The 24,290-nt window shown below is 40.4% G+C and overlaps 1 protein-coding gene across 1 annotated transcript in view; it reads right to left on the reverse strand.

The window, feature by feature from the left end:
- Dlg3 (discs large MAGUK scaffold protein 3) overlaps positions 1 to 24,290 on the reverse strand; it is a 59,932-nt gene that overhangs the window by 22,836 nt on the left and 12,806 nt on the right. The window contains 1 exon segment of the mRNA XM_042694892.1: positions 4,883 to 4,997. Within this exon segment, the coding sequence (XP_042550826.1) occupies positions 4,883 to 4,997 (115 nt within the window).

The raw sequence follows: 24,290 nt of genomic DNA on the forward strand, positions 1-24,290 counted from the left end.
ATTTTTATTTTTTTATTTTTTGGGTCCAGTCGTGGGGTCTGAACTCTGGGCTTGGGCGCTGTCCCTCAGCTCTTCAGCTCAAGGCTAGCGCTCTACCACTTAAGCCACAGCGCCACTTCTGGCTTTTTTTTTCTTTTTGCTTATGTGGTGCTGAGGAATCGAACCTAGGGCCTCAGGCATGCAAGGCAAGCGCTCTACCACTGAGCCACCTTCCCAGCCCTGGAGCCTATACTTCTTTGGGTCTAGCTTACTTCTGGTGCTCTTTGTCTTGTATATAAGTCTATCTGACTTGGAGAAGGAAGGGGAATCACAGAAACAGTGAGACAAAGGGTGAACTAATGGAATAGCGATACTCACTAGATACTATGTTGGAAATGAACTTTATAATGGAGGGGAGGCGAGTCGGGAGTCGGGAAGGAAAAGTGGGAGTAAATGGGAGGGTAACACTGTTGGACAAGAAATGTACTTATGGAATTGTAACCCCTCTGTACATCACCTTTATAATAATATTTTTTCAAAACAGAATAGGAGCTGAAAGAAGACTAGTTTAGTCAAAAATAAGGTCCAGGTTGTTGCTTTTGGCTCAACTCCTGTACCACACCTAGGCAAATGGTTCTCAGCCTCTGCAATAACCCCTCTGACAACAAAAAGTCAAATTTACTCTTTCTGAAGCAATCCACTGTTTCACAAAGTTTTCATTTTGAGGTTTTCTTCCTTACTTTGAACTGAAATGTGCCTTGGGTGACAGAACAAATCAAATGCCTTTTCTACATGATAGGGTAAGGCAATTAACTTAAGGAAAATGAGGAGGAGGAGGTGGGAAAGGCAGTCCATTTTGAACATGTTGCTTGTCTGAAGCACTGGGAAGACACATGGCCAGCAAGTTGTCGATATGCAAGTTTGGAATTCAGTAAGGAGATCAAGGCTGTCATTTACACAATGGTATGATTTGAAGCTATGAAAATAAATGTCAGTGCTATTTTAGGGCTAGAGCTAATGAAAGGTACTGGGGATGGTCAGCAAGGTAGGCAGAGAGCTTTTATAGAAGAAAGTAGGTAATTTGTGGAAACTCATACGATGAAGAGGGCAGAAAAACCAATGAACCAACCAGTCATTGAATTTGATGCGCAAGAGATCACCACTAATCCCTGATTGAGTTGTTTCTCTGATGCCCTCCCGAGTTGCTCAGGAGCCACACTACCATGCCAAAAAAAAAAAAAAAAAAAAGGAAAAGAAAAGAAAGCTGGGGCTGGGAATGTGGCCTAGAGTGCTTGCTTTGCACGCATGATAGCCCTGGGTTTGATTCCTAAGTACCACATAGACAGAAAAGGCTGGAATTGGTGCTGTGGCTCAAGTGGTAGAGTGTTAAGCAAATGAAGCTCAGGGACAGTGCCGAGGCCCTGAGTTCAAGCCCTAGGATCTAGCAAAAAAACCAAAACCAAAACACACAAAAAAAAAGCTGGTGCTACTTCTTATCAGACCACTGAATGAGAGGTGATCAGATGTAGCGGCAGCAAGCACAGATAAGTCCAACATTCCATAGCCTGGATGTTAAGACAGGTTTCTCCAAGTAATATACCCATGTTATGTTACTATTTTAAGGGTACAACACTGTCTAGTAGAATCTCTCCTGGACACTAATCATGTAAAGAACCCCATTTCCCCATTAAACCTGTAGTTGCCCAACCAACTCAAACAACTGTTTTTCATGTAAAATACTATGTTTGAGTTTTTTTTGGGGGGGGGCAGGGGGCGGAAATTCATGGGCCTTGAACTCAGGGCCTAGACACTCCCTGATCTTTCTTGCTCAAGGCTAGTGCTCTGCCACTTTGACCCACTGCGTCACCTCTGTTTTTCTGGTGGTTAATTGTGGCTAAGAGTCACAGACTTTCCAGCTTGGGCTGGCTTTGAATCATGATCCTCAGATCTCAGCTTCCTGAGTAACTAGGATTACAGGCATGAGCTACCAGTACCTGGCTAATAACTATGTTCTTTTGTTTCTTTTTTTTGTCAGTCGTGGGGCTTGAACTCTGGGCCTGGGTGCTGTCCCTCAGCTCTTCAGATTAAGGTTAGCGCTCTACCACTTGAGCTACAGTGCCACTTCCGGTTTTCTGGTGGTTTATTGGAGGTTTATTGGAGATAAGAGTTTCACGGACTTTCCTGCCTGGGCTGGCTTTGAACTGCGATCCTCAGATCTCTGCCTCCTGATTAGCTAGGATTACAGGCGTGAGCCACCAGTGCCCGGCATAACTATGTTTTTATGTATGTGCTGGTATTACGACTTGAACTCTGGGCCTCATGCTTTCACTTGGCTTTTTCAAGGCACATTATCAGTTGAGCTACACTTCTACTTCAGGCTTTTTGGTGGTTAATTGGAGATATGAGTATCCTGGACTTTTCTACTCAGCTGGCATTAAACCATGATTCTGAGATCTCAGTCACCTGAGTTGCTAAGATTATAGGCATGAGGCATTGGAGCCAAGCTACACAATACTATTAACATATCAAGGAAGTAGTAGTTCCTGGCACAAAATCTGGCAATTGCAGTGAGCAAAGAAAGAGAAACAACAATTTAAGGGATGGTTTGTATAAGGGATTTTTTTTTCTTTTTAAGAATGGAAGAAGCTGGGCACCTGTAATCCTAGCTACTTGGTAGGCTGAGATCTCAGGACTGCAGTTCAAAGCCAGCTGGGGTAAGAATGTCCATGAGGCTCTTCAAATTAAACCACCTAAAAACTTTAAATGGAGCTGTGGCTCAAAGTAGTAGAGCACTAGCCTTGAGCAAAAAGAGCTCAGGGATAGCACCTAGGCCCTGACTTTGAGCCCCAAGACTGACAAAAAAACCCCACAAAAACAAAAACAAAACCAGAATGGAAGAAGCTGGGCATGATGGCACCTGCCTGTTATTTTAGCATTACAGAGACTAAGTCTAAGTTTCAGACCAGCCTGGGGTACATAACAAGACCCTACCTCAGAAAACCAAAAGAAGGGGACAAATACATTTACATGCAGAGGAAAAGAATCATGTGTAGAGTAGGAAGGGTAGAAAGGAAGAGAACAAGCGGAATTCAGACACTGGGGTTAGCCCAGTAAAGGGCCTCAACTTAGCGCCAGGGCCATAAAACATGATTTGAATCTAATGATCACAAAAGGTGCCTATTCTGAACCATATCTACTTTCCTCAGAGGACAAAGATGTTATCTAGACAAGGCTAAGGGCAGATTATATAAAACGGATTCACTAGAAAGAGCATCTTGCTCTTCCCTCCCCCCACTCCTCCCCAGGGAAAACTTGAGCACATCTTTGCCTGGGCCACAGAAGGGTATTCCAGATCAAGAGTCCATGCCCCACTCCCCTGCCCAGGCAGAGAGAGTGCTAGCACAGGTTAGACAGAGAGGAGAAATCTAAAAATAAAGCTCTCTGAAGAAACTGTCTTGCCTAAAGAGCAGCTTCCCACGCACACTGGAGTGCCACATCTGCGGGGGCTGGAAGCATAAGAACAGAACCATCCTGACCAAGTCACATAAGTATTACCCATTTTCAGAGTGACAGCACATTTCTGGTTTTCCCATCCGTGGACCAGTGTTTAGGCTGCAGACCTGGAGCAAGTTGCATTAGTGACAGCAAGTAGGTCTTCCTTTTTCAGGAAGGAGACTGCAAAGATAGCTGGGCCTTGTTCAACCTTTCTACCCTTCCCCTTCCCCCACAGGGGGAGGTGAGTGCAGCAAATGCTCTCCTCATCCAGGAGTAGAGTTGAGGGTTTACTTTAGGAAGGAATTCAAAGGGTTCCTAGTAGGCTTCAGGCTGAGATGGGCTTCCTGGGCTACATTTCCTGCAGTAGGCTAGTCAGGGCCTACCACTGGGGGAAAAGAAAAGGCAGGCCCTGAGAACTGCAATTAGCATTGCCATCAGTTAGCTATCACCACTTCACACCCCAAGGACACAGCAATTGTCATGTTGCCAGGCAACTAGCAAATGTAGCTTCCCTACCCCCAGCAAGTATTGGAGAACACCAGATAAAGTTCAACTCAACTGTGGTAGCCCAGTCCGTCCTTAAGCACTAAACATGGCTATAGCTACTCCTGGCTCTGGGGAGTAATCCCACAACCTCTTTCTCTAAGGGCTTTGACCTTTGAGAGATACAATGTACTGGCAACCAGATTACCAGGAGTTTTGCCAAGAACCTGGGGCAGGAAGAAGGAAATGATCCCTAATTCTAAGAGGAGTTCCCAATGTTTCTTTATCAGTCCACAACCCTGGGAGGTTTGTACTTTGACCTGATAGTATTATACCACACATCAAGGGGCAGAAGCTCAACCTCAACAATATTACCAAACAGCTTTCCACAGTAATAAGTTCAATGTTCTATATCTGCCCCCCACTTCCCTAGGGAGCATATGTGCCATGATTCACAGACACAGCCGACCACTGAGTGCAGCCGGTTCTGAGAGGAAGATAGCAACACAATGAAACACCCAAAATGCAGCAGCAACCTGTCAGTTCTTTGGTCTCTTTAAAGAGTGTGGAAGGGAATGGGGAGGTGCCAAGTTTTCCCCTCAAAGCACAGATTGCAAGTACTTTGAATATTTGAATGCTATTTGAATGCTGATTAGTAACAATCACTCAACAGTCTTTTACAATTAGAGCAAACTGAAATTTTCCCATACTGAGTTATTCATGAACCCAAAAAATGAAGAAACTGGCTCCCAGAAAGGGAGGAGAAAACTGACCATAAAATACATAACCTGCGCATACAATGTAAAGTGTTATTTTAGTGCTGGGAGTACACACTCCCTGCCCCACTAGTTAAATAAGTAGGGCAGGGCTGGCATGGAACTGCCTTCACCCAGCACCAGGCCTGGTGTTGAGAAGGGCAACTTACCTGACATACAAGGACCTCTTCTCACTTGTTCGCAGGGACCCAGACCCAGAACTCATGCTGCTGTTCATCATTTGTTCTCGCAGATCATGTATCTTTGACTCAAAGCGACTGTATTCTGTCAGGGAGAGAAGGAAAAAGAGAGGAAATGAGTGAACCCAAGGAGCATCCCCAGGGCCACATGCCCTCAGCCAAAAAGACAGGACACTTGGCTTCAAAGCAGCTATGGCTGGTTGAATCTTTGCTTCTCCTCCAAGCAGAGAAAGATGTCCCTCCCCTGGCAACTTACTAGAAGGAAAGAAAGTACCTAGAAAGAGGAGTGCCATTTGGGCATGACCAATAGAAACAGCTTTTATCTGCCTCAAAATCCCACTGGTATTTTTAAAAAAAACAACTGGAAAGAAGTTCCAGTGCAGCCTTTATAAATCTTTGGAACAAACACTAAGGCCCAAGGAGAGCAGATGGGCAAGGAGACTTTCCCAAAAAGCGGACTGCAGAGAACAGATGGCCCTGAGATGGGGTAGGCCTGGGGGGTGTTCTATCACTGTTAGGTGAGGACAGTTTTTCCCAGGGATGCCTTCTTTGGTGGTGGTGGTGGGGAGACAATGGATCCCAGTATAAAGGTTAAAAACAAATCTCAATCATTTGAGATGTAACAACTAGAACTCTCGGAGATATTTTCCCCTCCTAACAAACAATCTCCTCAGCTTTGGTAATAAACATTAAAACATAAATGCTTCCACATTCCAAAGATGGCTGACAACCCTCATCTCTAAAATCACCTAGTCAAGTGAGGCTGTTCCTTGCAGACCTAGGAGACCATCTCTACAGTCTGATGCAGACCTGCCATTATGGAAAGGAAGCTACAGGCTTATTGCTTAATTGAAGAAAATCTGACTGAGGTTTACTCTAGCCATACAATTATTATAAGAAGCACTTTTTGTAGGGCTGCTTTGCTATGACATTCTCCAAGTACATTTAAAATATGCTATGCACACACACATAACATTACACAACGTTTTTCAGGTCTATAATTGCTGTATAAAATGGGGTACATCTAAGGCATAGGGTATGGAAATGACAGAACACAGAACATATTTCACTGTGACAAGCTGACTTTAAAGGAAGTCAAATTTTATACTAGAGGTTGAAGGCTGGTAAATGCTTTTTTAAAAAAATAAACCAATACACTTTCAGGGGAAAAAATTCCACAAAAGCATTTTTATGCACCATAGAGGCCTGGCCAAAAGCACCCCACCTAGTCTGTGTGACTCAGCAGGAGAAAACAAAACACCTGCTCTAACACCTGCCAATCCCCCTGCTCCCTGGGCAAAGCAACCTGACCTTCATTTCAGCTTCAGCTGGAAATGCTGAGAAGCCTTAAAGGGGGGGAGGGGTGTGCGCGCGCACGGTGTATGTGTGTTTGTGGTGTGTGTGTGTGTATGTATGTGTGTGTGTGTTTCTAGAAGTCAAGCAAATAGCTTCTTCTCAATAAAGTTTCTTTTTGTTCACTGTGATATCAAGGAAGCCAACTGGTTAAATTCCTATGTTCTTTCATTCATCACGCACGGGTGTTATGGTGATTTGTCCTCATTACCTACACTAGTCCCTGAAATCCGGAGGAAGCAATTGAGTCCCTGACTCACCCATTAAATGTTCAAGGGGGGGGGGAGCAGAGAGACAATAGCTGGAAAATGTCCCTATTCCTGGGGTTACAAAGCAGCACATCAATATCAATGAGGAGTCCCAAACTAAAGGAAAAGGTTGGTAACTGATCTGTCATATAGAAGCCCTGTACTGCCTAAAAGTACAGCAGTAGGCCAGTTCAACTCTATAAAGAAATCCAGGCACTGGCCTCACCCCAAGGCTCCACATCTAACGGTAGTTGGGGATCATTTCTCCCCACATATTTAATTAGCATCAATTAATTGTAACAAGGATGTTTAATTTTGAATATCCAAATGTGCATACAATGAACCTAGATAGACCCGCTCCCTTCATCATTCTCCCTTATTTCCCCCCTTTCCAGACTAATCCCAACAAGCTTCATTGTTCCATTTTCACACATGACCAGAAAGTCTTTACAGCATGTTCACCCTCCTTTAACCATATGTCTGCCCTCCCCCATCCAACTAGTACCCACACGCCTTATAGAATGTGTTCCACATTTCTCTATTTTTGTGTATGCATGCTAGTCCGGGGACTTGAACTCAGGGTCTGGGCACGATCCTTAAGCTTTTTTTTTTGCTCAAGGCTAGTGCTCTACCACTTGAACTATAGCTTTAATTCTGGCTTTTTTGGGGGTAGTTAAATCGAGATAAGACTTTCTTACCCAGGCTAGTTTTGAACCATAATCCTAAAATTTCAGCCCCCTGAGTAGGTAGGATTACAGGTGTGAGCCACCAATGCCTGGTTTACCTTTCTATTTTGTTAGTTAGTGGATGCCCCTTGTTCAAAGGGTTTCTACCCTGGTGTTTCACACCTGCATATAGTTATTAAGACTCCCTCTCTTTGACTCACTTTCATCACCCCCACTACCTTCTATTCAGTGGGTTTCATCATTTCTTGGTCCTTCTTTTCTGGCTCTCCTTGAAACTCACTCATGAAGGAAGAACCACACACAACAAGAAAGATGTATAAAAGGACTCTGCATAAAACGCAGAACAAAAGTTACCCAGTCTATCCATAACCTATTTCTCCACTCCTGAAACTTCTTTACATATTGCCTTCTTTGGAACTGACTTGCCTGCTGAACTCCAACTTACCAGTAGGTCATGGCAGTCACTTAGTAACTACATTTCTTTAAAAATCCTTAAAACAGGACTGGGAATGTGACCTAGTGGTAGAGTGCTTGCCTAGCATGCATGAAGTCCAGGGTTCGATTCCTCAGTACCACATACACAGAAGAAAAGCTGGAAGTGGCGCTGTGGCTTAAGTGGTAGAGCGCTAGAACCCAGGACCAGAGTTCAAGCCCTAGGACTGACCAAAAAATAAAATCCTTAAAATAAAAACTGACAGCCAGGCGCCAATGATTCATGCCTGTAATCCTAGCTACTCAGGAGGCTGAGATATAAGGATTGTGGTTCAAAGCCAGCCGGGGCAGCAAAGTCCATGAGACTCTTCAGTTAAGCACCAAAAAACTGGAAGTAGTGCTGTGGCTCAAGTAGTAGAGCACTAGTCTTGAGCTGAAGTGCTCAGGGACAGCACCCAGGCCCAGAGTTCAAGCCCCACGACCCGACAAAAAAAAATCCTTTAAAAAAATTAAAAATAAACCTAAACCACCATTTCCTCAAACATCCTAATTTAAGGTTGATAATTCCGGGTCAGAGACCCACTTAAAATAAGCCACAGAAAGAGAACAAAAGTATTGTTTTAAAGAATTCAGTCTTTGTTTTAACATGCACTACTAAGATTTGAAGTTTATTAAACTGTATTTTATTCACTATTTTCCCACTCGGATGATACCTCCCGCCCCCCAGAGTTCTGGCTACTTATCAGTCTCTAGTTTCTATTTGTAGAGTTATCTAATGTTCATTAAGCACAGAGCAGCCTTGGACTAAATGACTGCTGGGTAAATGAGGAACAATGTAGAAAGCTGTCCAAGTTGAAGCTTCTGTTCTCAAACTAATAAACGTAATGGTTTATTTAACTGATAGCTCTCAGTTTCACTGCTGGTTTGCAAAGGTAGTCAAGAAGAACTCCCATTTAGATTTGTTCTTGGGGTTAATTGCTGCAACTATGGTTTACATTTTTTTGTATGTTGAGCAAATTCTTTTAAAAATGTTTATTGTAAAGATACTGTACAGAGGGGTTACAGTTACATGAGTAAGATAATGAGTACATTTCCAATTGAGCATTGTTGCCCCCTCCGTTTTTCCCCTACCATCCCTTCCCTCCCCACCTCCTCAACTCCTCCCTCCTCCCCCCTATGGTTTACATTTTAAACACCCTTTGGAGATGTTAATAACTCACACTGGGCATCCAATTAACATACTTAGTGTACAACAAAGAAAAAAATATAATTACCAGATTTATTGGTACTAGAGTTTGAACTCAGAACCTGGAAGCCCAGAGTCCTCCATCATTGAACCCTACCTCCAGCTGTGTGTGCACATGTGTATATGCACACTGATACTGGGACTTGAACTCAGGGCCTTGTGCTCTTGTTTGGCTTTCTCTTTTGCTCTATCATTTGAGTCACAGCTCTACTTACAGATTTTTTTTTTTGTAGTTAATTGGAGAAAAAGAGTCTCAGGGGCTTTTCTGCCTGGGATGGCTTCAAATTTTGTTCCTCACATCTGTCTCCTAAGCAGTGAGGATTACAGGTGTGGGCCACTTGGTACCCAGCTTTCACTGGTTATTTTTGAGATAGTGTCTGCTTCCTTCCACGGCTTAAGCCTGGAGTGCACCTATTTTAGGCTTGCCATTATTTCTGGAATGGCAGGGTTCCCCATTGTGTCCAACCATGGTCCATCAAGATGGATTCTCAAGGACTGGACTGGTTTGGAACCACAGTCCTTCCAATCTCATTTTACCAAGTAGCTAGGATTACAAGTTTGAGCCACCAGTGCTAGCCACTAAATGATTTTTATTGTTGAGAAAAATCTGAATTTTAAAATTTCACAAGATTTTCTGTTCCCCTCTACTTACCAGACTAACATAGTCATTGCTGGAGGGCAGCACTTAGGCTGAAGTCACTGTGTAGGAAGCCCACTTGACCAGCTTCCAACTGAGAGGGCCCACTTCAAATAGGCTACTTAAAGGACTGCTTATTACTAAAATCTCAAGTCTATTAAACTGCACTTTATTCATTTGTTCTCATTCAGACAAACCCAACCATTTGTGACACACAAAGATATCCACTATGAGTCATCCTTTGCTTCTTCCTTCCATGTTACCAGCTGCTTAGCTGCTAATCAGAGAGAGAAATGAGTCCAAAAGAGCATAACCAGAGCTGGGCACCGGTGGCTCATGCCTGTAATCCTAGCTACTCAGGAGGCTGAGATCTGAGGATCGCGGTTCAAAGCCAGCCTGGGCAGGAAAGTCACTGTGAGACACTTTGCTCCAATTAACCGCTCAAAAACTGGAAGTGGTGCTCTGGCTCAGTGGTAAAGTGCTAGTCTTGAGCATAAAGAGGCTTAGGGACAGTGCCCAGGGGCTGAGTTCAACAAGCGTGTTAGACATATTAAATATTTTAAATTGATTCTCTAGAAATCAGTTTCTCTAGAATTCAAGTTGATGGTTTGAAGCCAAAAGCCAGAAGCCAATCCAGGCAGACAATTGGAGAGACTCTTACCTCCATTTGACCATCAAAAAGCTAGAAGTGAAGCTGTGGCTAAAATGGAAGAGCACCAACCTTTAGTGAAAAAGCTAAGGGACAGGGCCTAATCCTTGAATTCAAACCATAGTAATCACAAACAAATTAACACATTTTAAAAATGTATTTTTGGGGGCTGGGAACGTGGCTCAGTGGTAGAACGCTTGCCTTGCATGCATGAGGCCCTGGGTTTGATTCCTCAGCACCACATAAGCAGAAAAAAAAAGCCGGAAGTGGTGCTGTGGCTCAAGTGGTAGAGCGCTAGCCTTGAGCTGAAGAGCTGAGGGACAGCGCCCAGGCCCAGAGTTCAGGCCCACGACCTGATCCAAAAAAAAACAAATGTATTTTTTGGGGGGTGATAGGCAGGTAATCTACCACTAAGCTACGATCCCCAGACCTTGACTTAAAACAATCTACTACCCAGTAGTAACTACTACTAGTACATATCTCAGGCTTACTTCCATGCATAAATAATTTATGTACATGTATTCACAACTTACACAGTTACACATATATACCTTTTTAATTATCTGATATGTCATGGGTACCCATCCATGTCAGTATAGATACTTCATGTTTTAAATCGCTACAAACTATGCTATGGTTATGGGTACATCATAATTTATTCAATCCTATCCTGATTGATGTACATTTAAATTTTTACAATTTTAATAATACAATCAATGCTGTATTATATAATTGTGTGAACATATCTGTAGCATTGGTTTCTAGAAGTGAAACTGCAAAGTCAATGCACATTAAAATTATGAGGCCAGAGGTGTAGTTCAGTAGGACAGCAATTGTCTATCACATATAGAGGCCCTTGGTTCAATCATAACACCACAAAAACGTTAAACTTTTTGAATGAAACTACCAAATTGAACCCCACCATTTTGTAGCCATTCTGAAGACTTTCTCATTGTAAGTTCAGAGGATAAACTGCTATTCTAATGCTTCCCGGAGCATCTGAGTTTCTGAAGAAGTAGAGGCAGAATTTATTTTTGTAGACAGATTGATCTGCTGATTAGAGAAATACACTCTAATGATCTTTTTGGTTATACAAAAGTGAAGCCAAGATTTTCTTCTGGAATGGATAGCTGTCTTCTTGGTAGGTGGAGCTGCTGGTGCTATTTCTTAATTCTATGTTTAGATACTCCATCTACCTCTGTAAGCATTTACCATCAGACTTGACTACTCTGTCCTCCCGGTACCTGAAAACCGAGTCTTTCTTCCTCATGTCATTACTTCCCATTCTAAAAATGACATACTCTCTTGTCACAACCAGTGTGTTTCTTCAAACTTTGCTGTTTTCCCTCTAATTACTTCCTCAATCTGTCTTTTTCTTTCTTTGCCATTGCCTTTCTGTTGATTTTTGCCTCTCAATTTTCTCTTGACTGGTTTATTTATTTTTCTTATAATACAAGGCTTTATTTTGCTCAAGCCTGTCTGGAAGTTCTGGGCTCAAGTGACCATGGCCACCACACCACTGTCTTAACTGTTTTATCTGAGACCACCACTACCTCTTTCCTTGATTTAGGTCATACTATGTCAACTATTTTCTAGGTCTATTATGTGCCCCTAGTTTCCAAATTCTTTCCCAACTTTACATTCTTATTTAGGGCTGGGAAGGTGGCTCTGTGGTAGAGCGCTTGCCTTGCATGCACGAGGCCCTGAGTTTGATTCCTCAGCACCACATAAGCAAAAAAGACAAAAGCCGGAAGTGGCCCTGTGGCTCAAGTGGTAGAGAGCTAGCCTTGAGCTGAAGAGCTGAGGGACAGCACCCAGGCCCAGAGTTTAGGCCCCATGACCGGATCCTTCCCCCCCCAAAAAAAAGATTCTTATTTAACCATCCCCAAACTCCTATTTATAGTTTATAGCATCTTCCTATCCAAGCAGCTAAATAATCTGACCTTAATATCTCATCTAAACTTTCAAGGTCTAGTATAACTATCCCCATGCTTATCTACTTACTGATCTCTCATTACACATATTCTCTTGAACTAGCAAGCCTGGAGTCCTTCAAAAGAATTCATCTATATGTACCGTTTATTCTCAGCTCCTGGAATTTTCTCCATTGCCTGACACTGAATAGTCTTTATGTCATTTAACACCTTTCTTTCCTCATCCCAGAAGTTTTGTTCATGCCTTGTCTTATTCAAATATTTATTGAGTGTGTGGGGCCCACTGTGCTAGCTGCTAGGAATATAATAGTAACTAAACTACTATGAAGAAAAAAATGCTAAAGTAGAACCTAACAGGATGACCAAATCTACAAGGGAGGAAAGAGAGGCTTCAACAAAGGTTTCCCTGAAGATGAGACAAATCTAAAAGCTAGAGAAGTCTGGAGGGTTCCAAGACTACAATGAGACAAGAGGAGAAGATACAAAGAGCACAGGAGATAGGGAAACAAATTATAAACACTTTCAAAAGGATTTTTCTTACTGGCCTATGGGAACCACTGTTACAATAGAAACATGATACAATTAGAACTAGGTTTGGGAAGACAGAGGGAGTGACAATAAAGACCAGGAAGCCATTCTGTTATTAGACATTCATTTCAAAGGCTAATGTACCATGGGACATTGAATACAGAAAGAAAGGACAAGAATCAATTAATACCCTGAAGCTAAAGGAGAAAAAAAACTGGTATCTACTTGGAGGTAGAGTGAGAAAAGATCAACAACTACTTCTCAGTGTTTTCTGAGAAATTACAATTAGTAATTTCTTTTTTTTGGGGGGGGGTCTGGTCGTTGGGCCTGAACTCTGGGCCTGGGCGCTGTCCCTCAGCTCTTCAGCTCAAGGCTAGCACTCTACCACTTGAGCCACAGTGCCACTTCCGGCTTTTTTCTTTTTTGCTTATGTAGTGCTGAGGAATCGAACCCAGGGCCTCAGGCATGCAAGGCAAGCGCTCTACCACTGAGCCACCTTCCCAGCCCCACAATAAGTAATTTCTGAAAGACCAGTTAGAGGTAAAATAATATCAGCCATGGGCCGAGGGATGGTGGCTCACGCCTGTAATCCTAGCCACTCAGGAGGCTGAGATCTGAAGATGGCTGTTCAAAGTCAGCTTGGGCTGGAAAGTCCGAGAGACTCTTATCTCCAATAAACCACTCAGAAAACCAGAAGTGGGACTGTGGCTCAAGTGGTAGAGCACTAGTCTTGAGCTTAAGAGCTGAGGGACAGTATCCAGGCCCAGAGTTCAAGCCCCACAACCAACAACAACAAATAAAATATCAGCCATAACAGAGAATGGGCATTATGTCTTCAGAATAAGCTATCTCTAATCCAGATTAAATATTGTTTTTCCTTAACAATTCTTCATCTTATAGGATTTCTAGACCCCCCCCCCCCCCCACTCCCAGGCCCTTTTAAAACCTAGCACCCTTGCTGACGGAGTATAGCTCTTTCCTAGCATGTTTGGGCCTCTGAGTCTACACCCATGCCACAGAAAGTAATTAATTAATTAAAATAAAATCTAGAGCTCAAAATTTTCTTTTTAAGCTATAAACTGCTCCATAACATGGCTTTTGTTTTCTTCTCAAAGTTTAGTGTGGTGAACTGTATGTTGAGTTATACATCTATTCAATGTGCTAATTCAAAATGGTGATCTGACTAGACAAACCACAATTCTCAAATTCTGGCTCGTCAGAAACAAATGTAAGAAAAAATAACATACACTTTCTCCTTCTACCCAGCCAAACATGCTAAAACTTGACCAACAAAACCACAAACCACTTCTGCAAAACACAGATCTGTCAGAGGTTTGTTTCAAGGCACTGTTAACTGCTCAATAATGCACCAAAGGGGACTGAAAGTCCTGGGATCACCAGTGCAAGCTACACACATACCCATGCCTGCAAACCCATTTTTCCTCTAATACTTTGCTCTGAAATCCACCTCCCTTCTTGACGTGAAGGAAAAAAAATTGCTTTTTCAAACTAACACATATCATTTGTTAGGAATTTGGATAAATTGAAAGGTGCTCAGGTTCACAATCTATTCTAAATTTATTTGGTCCTACTTGATTAAGGACAGGAAAATGTTCAAACAAGAAACAAATGGCAGGAAGAAAACACTTATTCTGCATGCATCAGAGATTACCAATGGTTTGAGTGAAGGTATATGGAGGAAAAGCTACAAGACAATAAAAGCCATGTCTATCAAATTGAGGGATGACAAAGACACTGGGAAGACAACCGGATGCAGACTTCAGATGCATAGGTTGTGACAACAGCAATCAGAGGATGCAAACAAAAATAAAGGAAAATACAGAACTACAACTTCCCGACTTTATGGTCCCATGCAATCACTGAGTAGGAAAGACATGGAGAATAATGGTTCATGTTTTGTTTAGCTATACACTCAAAAATAAATCAACAAGCCAGGCACCAATGGCTTATGCCTGTAATCCTAGCTACTCAGGAGGCTGAGATCTGAGGATCTTGGTTCAAAGCCAGTCGGGCAATTAAAGTCCTTGAGACACCTATCTTCAATTAACAACCAGAAAACTGGAAGTGGCACTGTGGCTCAAGTGGTAGAGCGCTAGCCTTGAGCTGAAGGGCTGAGGGACAGCGCCCAGGCCCAGAATTCAAGCCCCACAACTGACCAAAACAATAAAAAATAAAATAAATAAATCAACAGCTACTCAAAAGTCTCATTAATTCTTAGGGAAATACAGATGTTCAAATCTCAAATTCATATATTCCTTCATTTGCCAAGTTACAGTCTCACAAGGGAGACACAGACTTTTTTTTTTTGGCTATACTGATATTTGAACTCAGGACTTCAATCTTGCTAGGCAAGGGCAGGAAAATGTTCAGACAATAAACAAATGGCAGGAAGAAAGCACTTATTCTGCATGCATCAGAGATTACCAATAATTTGAATGAAGGTCTAAGGAGGAAAAGCTACAAGACAATAAAGGCCATGTCTATCAAATTGAGAGATGACAAAGACAATGGGGAGACCACTGGATGCAGACTTCAGATGCATAAGTTGTGAAAAAAGGATGCAAATAAAAATAAAGGAAAATACAGAACTATAACTTCCTGACCTTGAGGTCCCATCCCATGCAATTGCCTTCCCCCCTTTGTTTTAGTTATATTTCAGATACAGTCTTGTGCTTTTTGCCTCAAGCAGCCTCAAATTTAAATCCTCCCAATCTCTACCTCCTAAGTAGCTGGGATTACAGGTGTGAGGCACTATGCCTGGCCTTGGAGGCACAGATTTTGATGAGTATGAATTGCTTTAGTTTTTGATAGTTACCTTTAGAGGATAAAACCTCTGTATGTGTTTAAATTACAGGCTGTTATCCCAACACTGTGGGCTTCTATCTTCAAAAGAAATGATTGGAACTGAGAGTAAATTAAGTCCATCAAGGTACCTGATTCTATGGTGTATATGAATTGCAAAATAAATAGCAAAACAGTTCCTGGAATTACAAACTTACCTCCACAAAAAGAATTCAGAAGACTATTATTATTACTTAAAGAACTCAACAGCTCTACAAAAATAATTCAGAAGACCATAATTATTACTTAAAGAACTCAACATGTCTAAAATTAGACAATTTGTAAGGTCCCTTCTAATCATGACATGATTTTGTAACAAACCAGTTTCATAAGGAATTGAACCTAGGACTAGTCTAATTTGTTTAACATACCATAGAAGAGGAAAATCTACTATCTGCAAATAATTGTAGACTGGCCCAAAGCAATGCCAAATCAATAAGTACATTAAAAAAAAACAAATTATTCAAGCTATGTGAGAAAGCAGAAAAGTAGCAAACAAGCTTCAACATGGGCAAATACTGCTTAAAAAATAATTTTGTATCTACTTTTAGAACAATGGGTAAGACCTATGACTAACCCTGAACAGAGAAACCTGGTTGCCACTATTCTGAACCCTGTAGTCACAACGTACTTCCTCAGTCACAGTCACACACACTCATACAACACAGCCAAGGTTCTAGATAACACCCTGAAGGATAATGGGGATAAAATAAAAAAAAAAAAAGACATACTAGATCAGCATGCCATTAAAACTCCAACATATTCCTATCAACTGATTGTTCTGACTCCCAAAAACCATAGTGAGGATGCAGGAAGTGGTAGCTGCTAGACAAATTGATGTATAAAGTAGTATATAAGTTTGTTACATTCAGCCATCTTGTCTGAAATGACGATCAGGCACCAGTAACTCATGCCTGTATTCCCAGCTACTCAGGAGGCTAAGAATCTGAGAATTGGGGTTTGAAGCCAGCCCAGGTAGGAAAGTCTGTGAGACTCTTATCTCCAATTAACTACCAAAAAGTCACTTGAGCTGTGGCTAAAGTGGTAGAGTGCTATCCTTTGACAAAATAAATAAATAAATAAATTTTAAAAATAACCCCAGGACTGACACAAAAGAAAGTACCTTGATTTCATGTCAAGCTTAGAGAAAATATGCTAATAATGGTGCTTCTGCCTCCATTTCACCCAGTAGATCAAGGTAAAAGCTTTCCTCTATTTCAAAGGAATTTTATACAGCATTTTTGAATGTAAGATTAAGAAACCTTTAGACTTTAACTCCTAAGCTAAAGTATATGCCAAGCCCACCCCCAAACAAAATACCTCATGTAGAAAACATAAAGATGAAGGCAGAATTACACCAGTTTCTTGCTAAGTGATGAGCATCCTTTTTCAAAACAATCTACTTAACAATGATGATAGAACATAGTGACAAAAACACACACACCTCTTGCCAATTTGAGCAATTTTGTAACCAATTTCTGTTTTACCAAGACAAGAGGGTTTTGATTTAAATGTTTCCCATAATAGTTACTCCCACAGAATCACAAACTCTGACAATCTTTATTGCGAGTAGCAATTGAGTCACCTTTAGGTCAAGTTTCTGTGGAAGGAACTAATTAAATGCAACCTTAAGAAAAATACCTCTAGTTTAGTTGTCAAAGACCTGTGGACATCTTTTAGTAATAGATTCACAGTAAGATAGTACAGAACAAAATAAGAAACTTAAAATCCGCTCTCTTTCCCGGCTCTCTCTCTTTCCCTGCTCTCTCTCTTTCCAGCTCTCTCTTTTTCTCAGCTTTCCCAGCTCTCTTTCCCAGATCTTTCCCAGCTGTCTCTTTCCCAGCTGTCTCTCTTTTCCCAGCTCTCTCTCTCTCCCAGCTCTCTCTTTCCCAGCTCTCTTTCTTTCCCTGCTCTTTCCCAGGTCTCTTTCCCAGCTCTGTCTTTTCCCAGCTCTCTCTTTTTCCCAGGTCTCTTTCCCAGCTTTTTCCCAGGTCTCTTTCCCAGCTTTTTCCCAGGTCTTTCTCAGGCCCTTCCCTGGTCCCAGCAAGTCTACTGAATAAACCTACCCCTTACCTGAAAAAAAATAAAAAAAAATAAAATAAGGAAACTTAAAATCCAAATCATGTGTGTGTAAAATAATTTTATTTTTAATAAAAGTGGCTCTTCAGCACAGCAAGGCTGTGATGGATTATTTAATAAATGATACTGAGATAATTCATTAACATTTGGAGCAGAAATTAAGTAAGTATACTACTTTACATCATAAATATACTCCATAAATATAAAACAACAACATTAACTAAAATAAAACACAAGTAAGTTTTTAATCTGCTTTTAGGATAGAAAAGGCCCTTCTAAATCTATGGAAAGAGGAAAACTACACATAAAACACTGAAAGAAAGATGGGCATTATAGGATATATCTGTAATCCTAGTATTTGGGAGATAGAGGAAAGAGTTAGTAAGTTCAGGGCCAGTCTGTACTACATTTGAAGACCTTGGTCTAAAAAAAGAACAGAAACACTGGAAGATCTGAATATATTAAAAACATAAAATATAAGCAAAAACTGGCTGTATAGTTTGATTGCTATACACCTAGCATACTCAAGGCACTGACTTCAATACTCATCACTGAAAATAAATAAATAACAAAAGGCAACCACAACCTGGGAAAAGTCTTTGACATATATCTACAAAGAATCAATATTCTAAGTATATTGGAACTTCTATATATCAGTAAAAATGAATAAACTCACTCTATTAGGGAAATAAATGAGAAGAGGCAAGCCTACTAGGCATGATAGTGCACACCTATAAACAAAGTACTCAAGAGGATAGCAAGTTTAAGACCAGCCTGGGCTACATTAGCAAAATCTTTATTCAAAAAAAACTAACTAAATAAATAATATTTTCCTATCAAATTTTCAGAGGTCTTCTTTAAAAACAGTCCATATTGTTAAGAATCTTTTTTTCCTTTTTGGTGGTCCTGGGGCTTGAACTCAGGACCTATGCACTGTCCCTGAGCTTCTTTTGCTCACGCTAGCACTCTACCACTTGAGCCACAGTGCCACTTCCAGCCTTTTCTGTTTATGTGATTCTGAGGAATTGAACCCAGGGCTTTATGCATGCTAGGCAAGCACTCTACCACTAAGCCACATTCCCAGCCCCTGTGGAGAATCTTAAAATAAACATCTTAAGAGTGAACAAATGCAACAGTGGTACTCACTAGACACTATGTGGAAAATGAACTATACAAGTTATGGGTGGGTATAGGAAGGAAAACCTGGGAGGGAGCAAGGGAAGGGGTGAGATTGTCCAAAATAAATGTACTCTTTATCTGACTTATGTAACCATAACCCCTCTGTATATCACCTTTATAATAACAATTAAAATATTTACAAAAATAAAAATAATCATTCTTTTCCACTCCTAGCAGATGTGAAAGCCAGTTCGACAAAAATACATCAAAAGCCTTAAACATGCTCATACCCTCTGACCTAATAATTCCACTTAAAGAACTCTATCCTGAAGAAATGGTAGATTCATAAAAATCCATGTACAAGTATATCATCAAAGATATATAAAATCAAAATACTTGAAAGAACCAAAATGCCAACAACCACCAATAGGATAAAATTCTATTTAAATATTGCAACAATTTTTTCAAATAACATATACAATCTGGAAAAATATTCATTACATAGGTGAAGTTAATGGAAAAAAATATGAAACTTCTTCAGTACAATCACCTCATCTTTATTGAGACAAGGTCTTACTATAGCAGCCTCTGGAATGTTGGCTGGACATGCATGTACCACCACATCTGGCTACTAACCCATTAGTAAAATAGAGACATTTATATGATATATAATCATACATATAATATATATTATATATGACTATATATAATATATGATATATAATAATATATTATATGATATGTATTATATAAGATATATAAAAGTTTGGAAAAAATACATATAATATTTATCTCTTTAGTTCATTTTACAGATGGTTTGAAAATTTTCTACCTTGTATTTTTGTTTTTTCCAATTTTGTATGTCTGTAATACTTTGCATCCAGGAGACAATTAATATTCAAGTTGAGATGGGGAGGCTATTAGAAGACACATCAAGGTGGACCCAAGGACAAAGTTATGGTATACTTGCACTAGAAACTTCTTTCCACACTGCTCTTGGCCCATTATGTTACTTTGGTGCTATCCATTCAACCAGTTCTAGATGAATCCACATAAATATATTAAGGCCATTATCACCTAGTCATTTTACACAAAAATGAACCAAAGCAGTCTTGTCAATGCCTTATTGAAACACAGATATACTTTCATAGTCCAGCCACCTTGTCAACTGAGAAAATTTTATGTGGGTGACTTGTTTGACCTTTTGAAAGCAAGGTCATAAAAACTGTCAATAATCCAGTCTGGAATTTAATAACCCTAGACTTGCAAAAATGTTTTTCATTTTGGAAATCCAGATGCCTACAATATGTATTTATATAAATATGCTAATTTTCTTCCTTTAGTCTAATCAATTTTTATCACTCAATTTCATCAAGTACAAAAACTGAAAAAACTCCTAGGGCCTTTGCCTTTAAAAGGTATCTAAATTCAATGAAAAATAAACAGAAGACCATATCAAGAGGAAAGATGAGGGAAAGACAAGACCCTTATTAAAACAAGACTGCTATTAGCTCAAGACTGAATGATTTAATAAGAGTCTAGGTAAAAAAGAAATTAGTAGGGGCTGGAAGGTTGCTCAGTGGTAGAGTGCTTGCCTTGCATGCATGAGGCCCTGAGTTTGATTCCTCAGCACCACATACACAGAAAAAAGCTGGAAATGACTCTGTGGCGCAAGTGGTAGAGTGCTTGCCTTGAGCTGAAGAGCTCAAGGACAACGCCCAGGCCCAGAGTTCAAGATCCACAACCAACCAAAAAAAAAAAAAGAAAGAAATTAGTAAACTAAATTCATAACTCATTTCTACTTACCTAATACATGAGTTCAGGTAGAAAACCACATCAATGATCATTCTGCATAGCCCCTTAATTTTACAGGTCAGAAAACTGAGCCCCTAAGAAGTAGACTAACTAAGGTAGGGTCATTCATCTACTTAAATTCAGAAATTGAACCCAAGGCCTTGGCTTCTCTGACAAATATCTCTATCTATATATAGATATAGATATCTATGTAGATATCTAAGATATATGCTTATACAAACGAAGAACAAACAATATATTTTTTTTAATTTCAGTGACACTGGTAGACCCAAATAACTCTACTTCTACTAGTCCTCTATTTAAAACAACAAAATAATTATCCTATTGTCGAATATAAGGGTAAACCTTTAAACAAAGCAACATTCAACAAGCAATACATTAAATTAGAAGGAAACCCTAAAAAGCTATAATTACATAAAAAAGAATTCATTCTCATTACTATATATTATTCTTTTTATTCTGCCCCATCAGAATAGAGAAATGGATATTTTACAGATACCAAAACTCCTAGGACTTTGACTTGAACTGCCTGCCAGGGCATGAAAACATCTGTCTAACTAAGTTCAGAATATTGTGCCAAATCTAACTACAATGTCCTTGAGTTACACTCTGATAGAGAAAAGCCCAAGACAACATACACTTGAAGCTGCAGAGGACAAATCTGTAAAGAATTAAGCTCAGTTTATAAAACAAGGTGAGCCTGACAGGGTGGAGCCACTTGGGAAAAATTTTATCTGTTGTTACATTATGACTGGGCAATTCTGCACCTAGATGGGAACTCAAGAGAACTGAATGAACGTATTTACACAGGAAGTTGTCTACAAGCCTTCACAGCAGAGGGATTCACAGTAGGGAAAAGGTGGAAATGACCCATATGTCCATCAGCACAAGAATGCATATACAAAAATGGTACAACCCCAAATGAAAATAAGGGGATATGCTACAACATGGATGAACCTGGAAAACATTACACTTAAGGGAAAGAAGCCAGGCACAAAGGGCCACAAATATTTCATTTATATGAATTAGCCAGAAGAGGCAACTTTAGGGAAACAGAAAGTAGATTAGTAGCCTAGGGCTAAGGGAGGGAGGAGTGGAGTGAAATGTGAAGTGACTGCTAATGGGGACAATGCTTCCTTTTGGGCTGACAAAAAATGTTTTAAAATCGATTGTGGTGACAGTTAACCGGAAATTCTAAAAGCCGCTGAGATGTACATTTTAAATGGGTGCATTTGTTATATGGTATATGAATTAAATCTCAATAAGCTGGTTCCAGGGGAAAAGGTGGGTCCTATCATTTCTAGTTAAAACTACACTCAAGCCCTAAAACCCTCAAGCAACACAGATATAGGAGAGATGGTTCTTCTCTTGGTCCTTCTAATCATTTGAAGAATAATATAGTTGGCTTGCTCAGCTCTGGAGTCAATTTGGAAATAAGTGAGACACAAATTAGAGGACCAAAAGAGCAAAACTGAACTATGAACAATAAGTAAATTGATTTTTAAAATTTTACTATCGCTTTATCACCCTGAAACTTCCCCATCCCCGCTCATTAGTAGCCATGAAGAAATGCAAAACCATAGTGAAGTATTTACACCTACCAGGGTGGCTGGAATAAAAAAGACTGACACTAACAAGTGCTGAGGAGGATGTGGAAAGTGGAGTGTTCACTCACTGCTGATGGAAATATGCAATGGCACAGACCTTGTGGAAAGCAGCCTGGCCAGGTTAAACATGGTGTAGCCATATGACCCAGCAAGTTTACCTGAAGGAATGTTGTATTCAAGAAAAATGTAAGCATATGTCCATGCAAAAACTTATATACTAAATGAATGACAGGAAAGTAAAACAGGCTAGGAATGGGGTGGGGGGAAGATGCAGGAAGAGGATGAATACACTCAAAGCAGTTTATTTTGCATGTATGAAAATAGAACAATGAAACCTATTGCAGTTGTTTTAAGAAAAGGGAGTGGGATAGAAGAGAATGATAAAGGGGGTGAAGAGGTTAATCATGACAGAATGGATACATGTGTAGAAATATCATTACAAAAACTAACATGCCCGGCACCATTGGCTCACGTCTGTAATCCTAGCTACTCAGGAGGCTGAGATCTGAGGATTGTGGTTCAAAGCCAGCCCAGGTAGGAAAAGTCCATGAGACTCTTATGTCCAATAAACAACTCAGAAAAGGAAGTGGTGCTGTGGATTAAGTGGTAGAGCACTAGCCTTGAGCTGAAGAGCTGAAAGACAGCGCCCAGGCCCAGAGTTCAAGCCCCACGACCGACAAAAAACAAAACAAAACAAAAAACTAACATACGTACTAGTGACTCATACCTATAATCCTAGCTCCTCAGGAGGCTGAGATCTAAGGATCAAGGTTCACAGGATAGTTCAGTGAGAATCTTATCTCCAATTAATCACTAAAAAGCTGGACATGGAACTGTGACTCAAGTGGTAGAACACAAAACCTCAGGGACAGCGCCCAGGACCTGAGTTCAAGCCACAGCACCAACACACACACACATACACACACACACACACACACACACACACAAACACACACGTGCGCGCGCATGCGCGCACACACACTAATAAAAAAACTTGTACCCTGATATTCATAAAGCATTATTAATAATAGTCCCAAAGTGGAAACAACTCAATGTCTTTCAATTGACGAAATATGATATGTGCATATAATGGAATATTATTCAGCCATAAAAGTGAATTGTTGATATATTATTATTGATTTTTATGGTGAATGGTAACAATCTCATGCTAAGTGAAAGTCAGCCCCAAAAGAACACATACTATATGATTCTATTTATATGAAATATTCATAATATAAATCCATAATGTCAGAAAGGAGATTTGTGGCTGGCTATCTAGGACTGAAGGGAATGGGGAAGTTTCAGGGTGATAAAGTGATAGTAAAATTTTAAAAATCAATTTGGAAAAATTTAAAAATCAATTGTACACTGTGAACATTCTAAAACCCACAGGCGTGTATAACCTTATGAATGAACTGTTAAGGTCATAAAAAAAATGAATTGACAAGCCTCAGGGTGGAACTCAGTGGTAAAGCCCTTGCATGGAGGAGGCTCTGTGTTCCATCCCCAGCACTGCAACAAAAGAAAAAAAAATACAACTCCATTTCTGTTGAAGAAATGAGAAATGCCTACTTACTACATTAATATTCTTAGGTATGCATACATTTGCTATTAAGTCAAGCAAACTTGCTCCCACCTTTTGGCTCCTCCGGGGAATCCTACACACTTACAGTATCACTCTCTGTAGTAAAGGCACCTCCTTCTACAGGAGAAAGGCTCCCTTGGGCCTGACACCTATGGCTTACACCTGTTCAAACCTAGGCCAGGCAGGAATGTCCCTAAGACTCTTATCTCCAATTAGCCACCAAAAATCAGAAGTGAAGCTGTGGTTCAAGTGGGAGTGCTAGCCTTGGACAGAAAAGCTAAGGGATAGTGCCCAGCACGAAAAATAAAAACTAAAATGAAATTCTCTCTTGGGCTTCTAACAGTTACCATGCCTTGCTCCCACTTCTTTTGGAGCAGCAGTTTGTGGCCATCCGGACAAAAAATGCTGAGATTTGGGGGTGGTATCTTTGCTGATTTCAGATGTATCTGGGTAGGAAAAGGGGGCTTACAGCTGCTAACCGCAGTGTAGACTAGTGGCAAAAAAACCAACCAACCAAACAAAAAACCTGGATCCAAAGTTCACATAAAATCTGCCCTCAAGCTGGGCGCTGGTGGCTCACGCCTTTATCCTAGCTACT

Source organism: Dipodomys spectabilis, unplaced genomic scaffold, assembly GCF_019054845.1.
Source record: "Dipodomys spectabilis isolate Male_0828 unplaced genomic scaffold, ASM1905484v1 ptg000176l, whole genome shotgun sequence".
Classification (NCBI taxonomy): Eukaryota; Metazoa; Chordata; class Mammalia; order Rodentia; family Heteromyidae; genus Dipodomys; species Dipodomys spectabilis.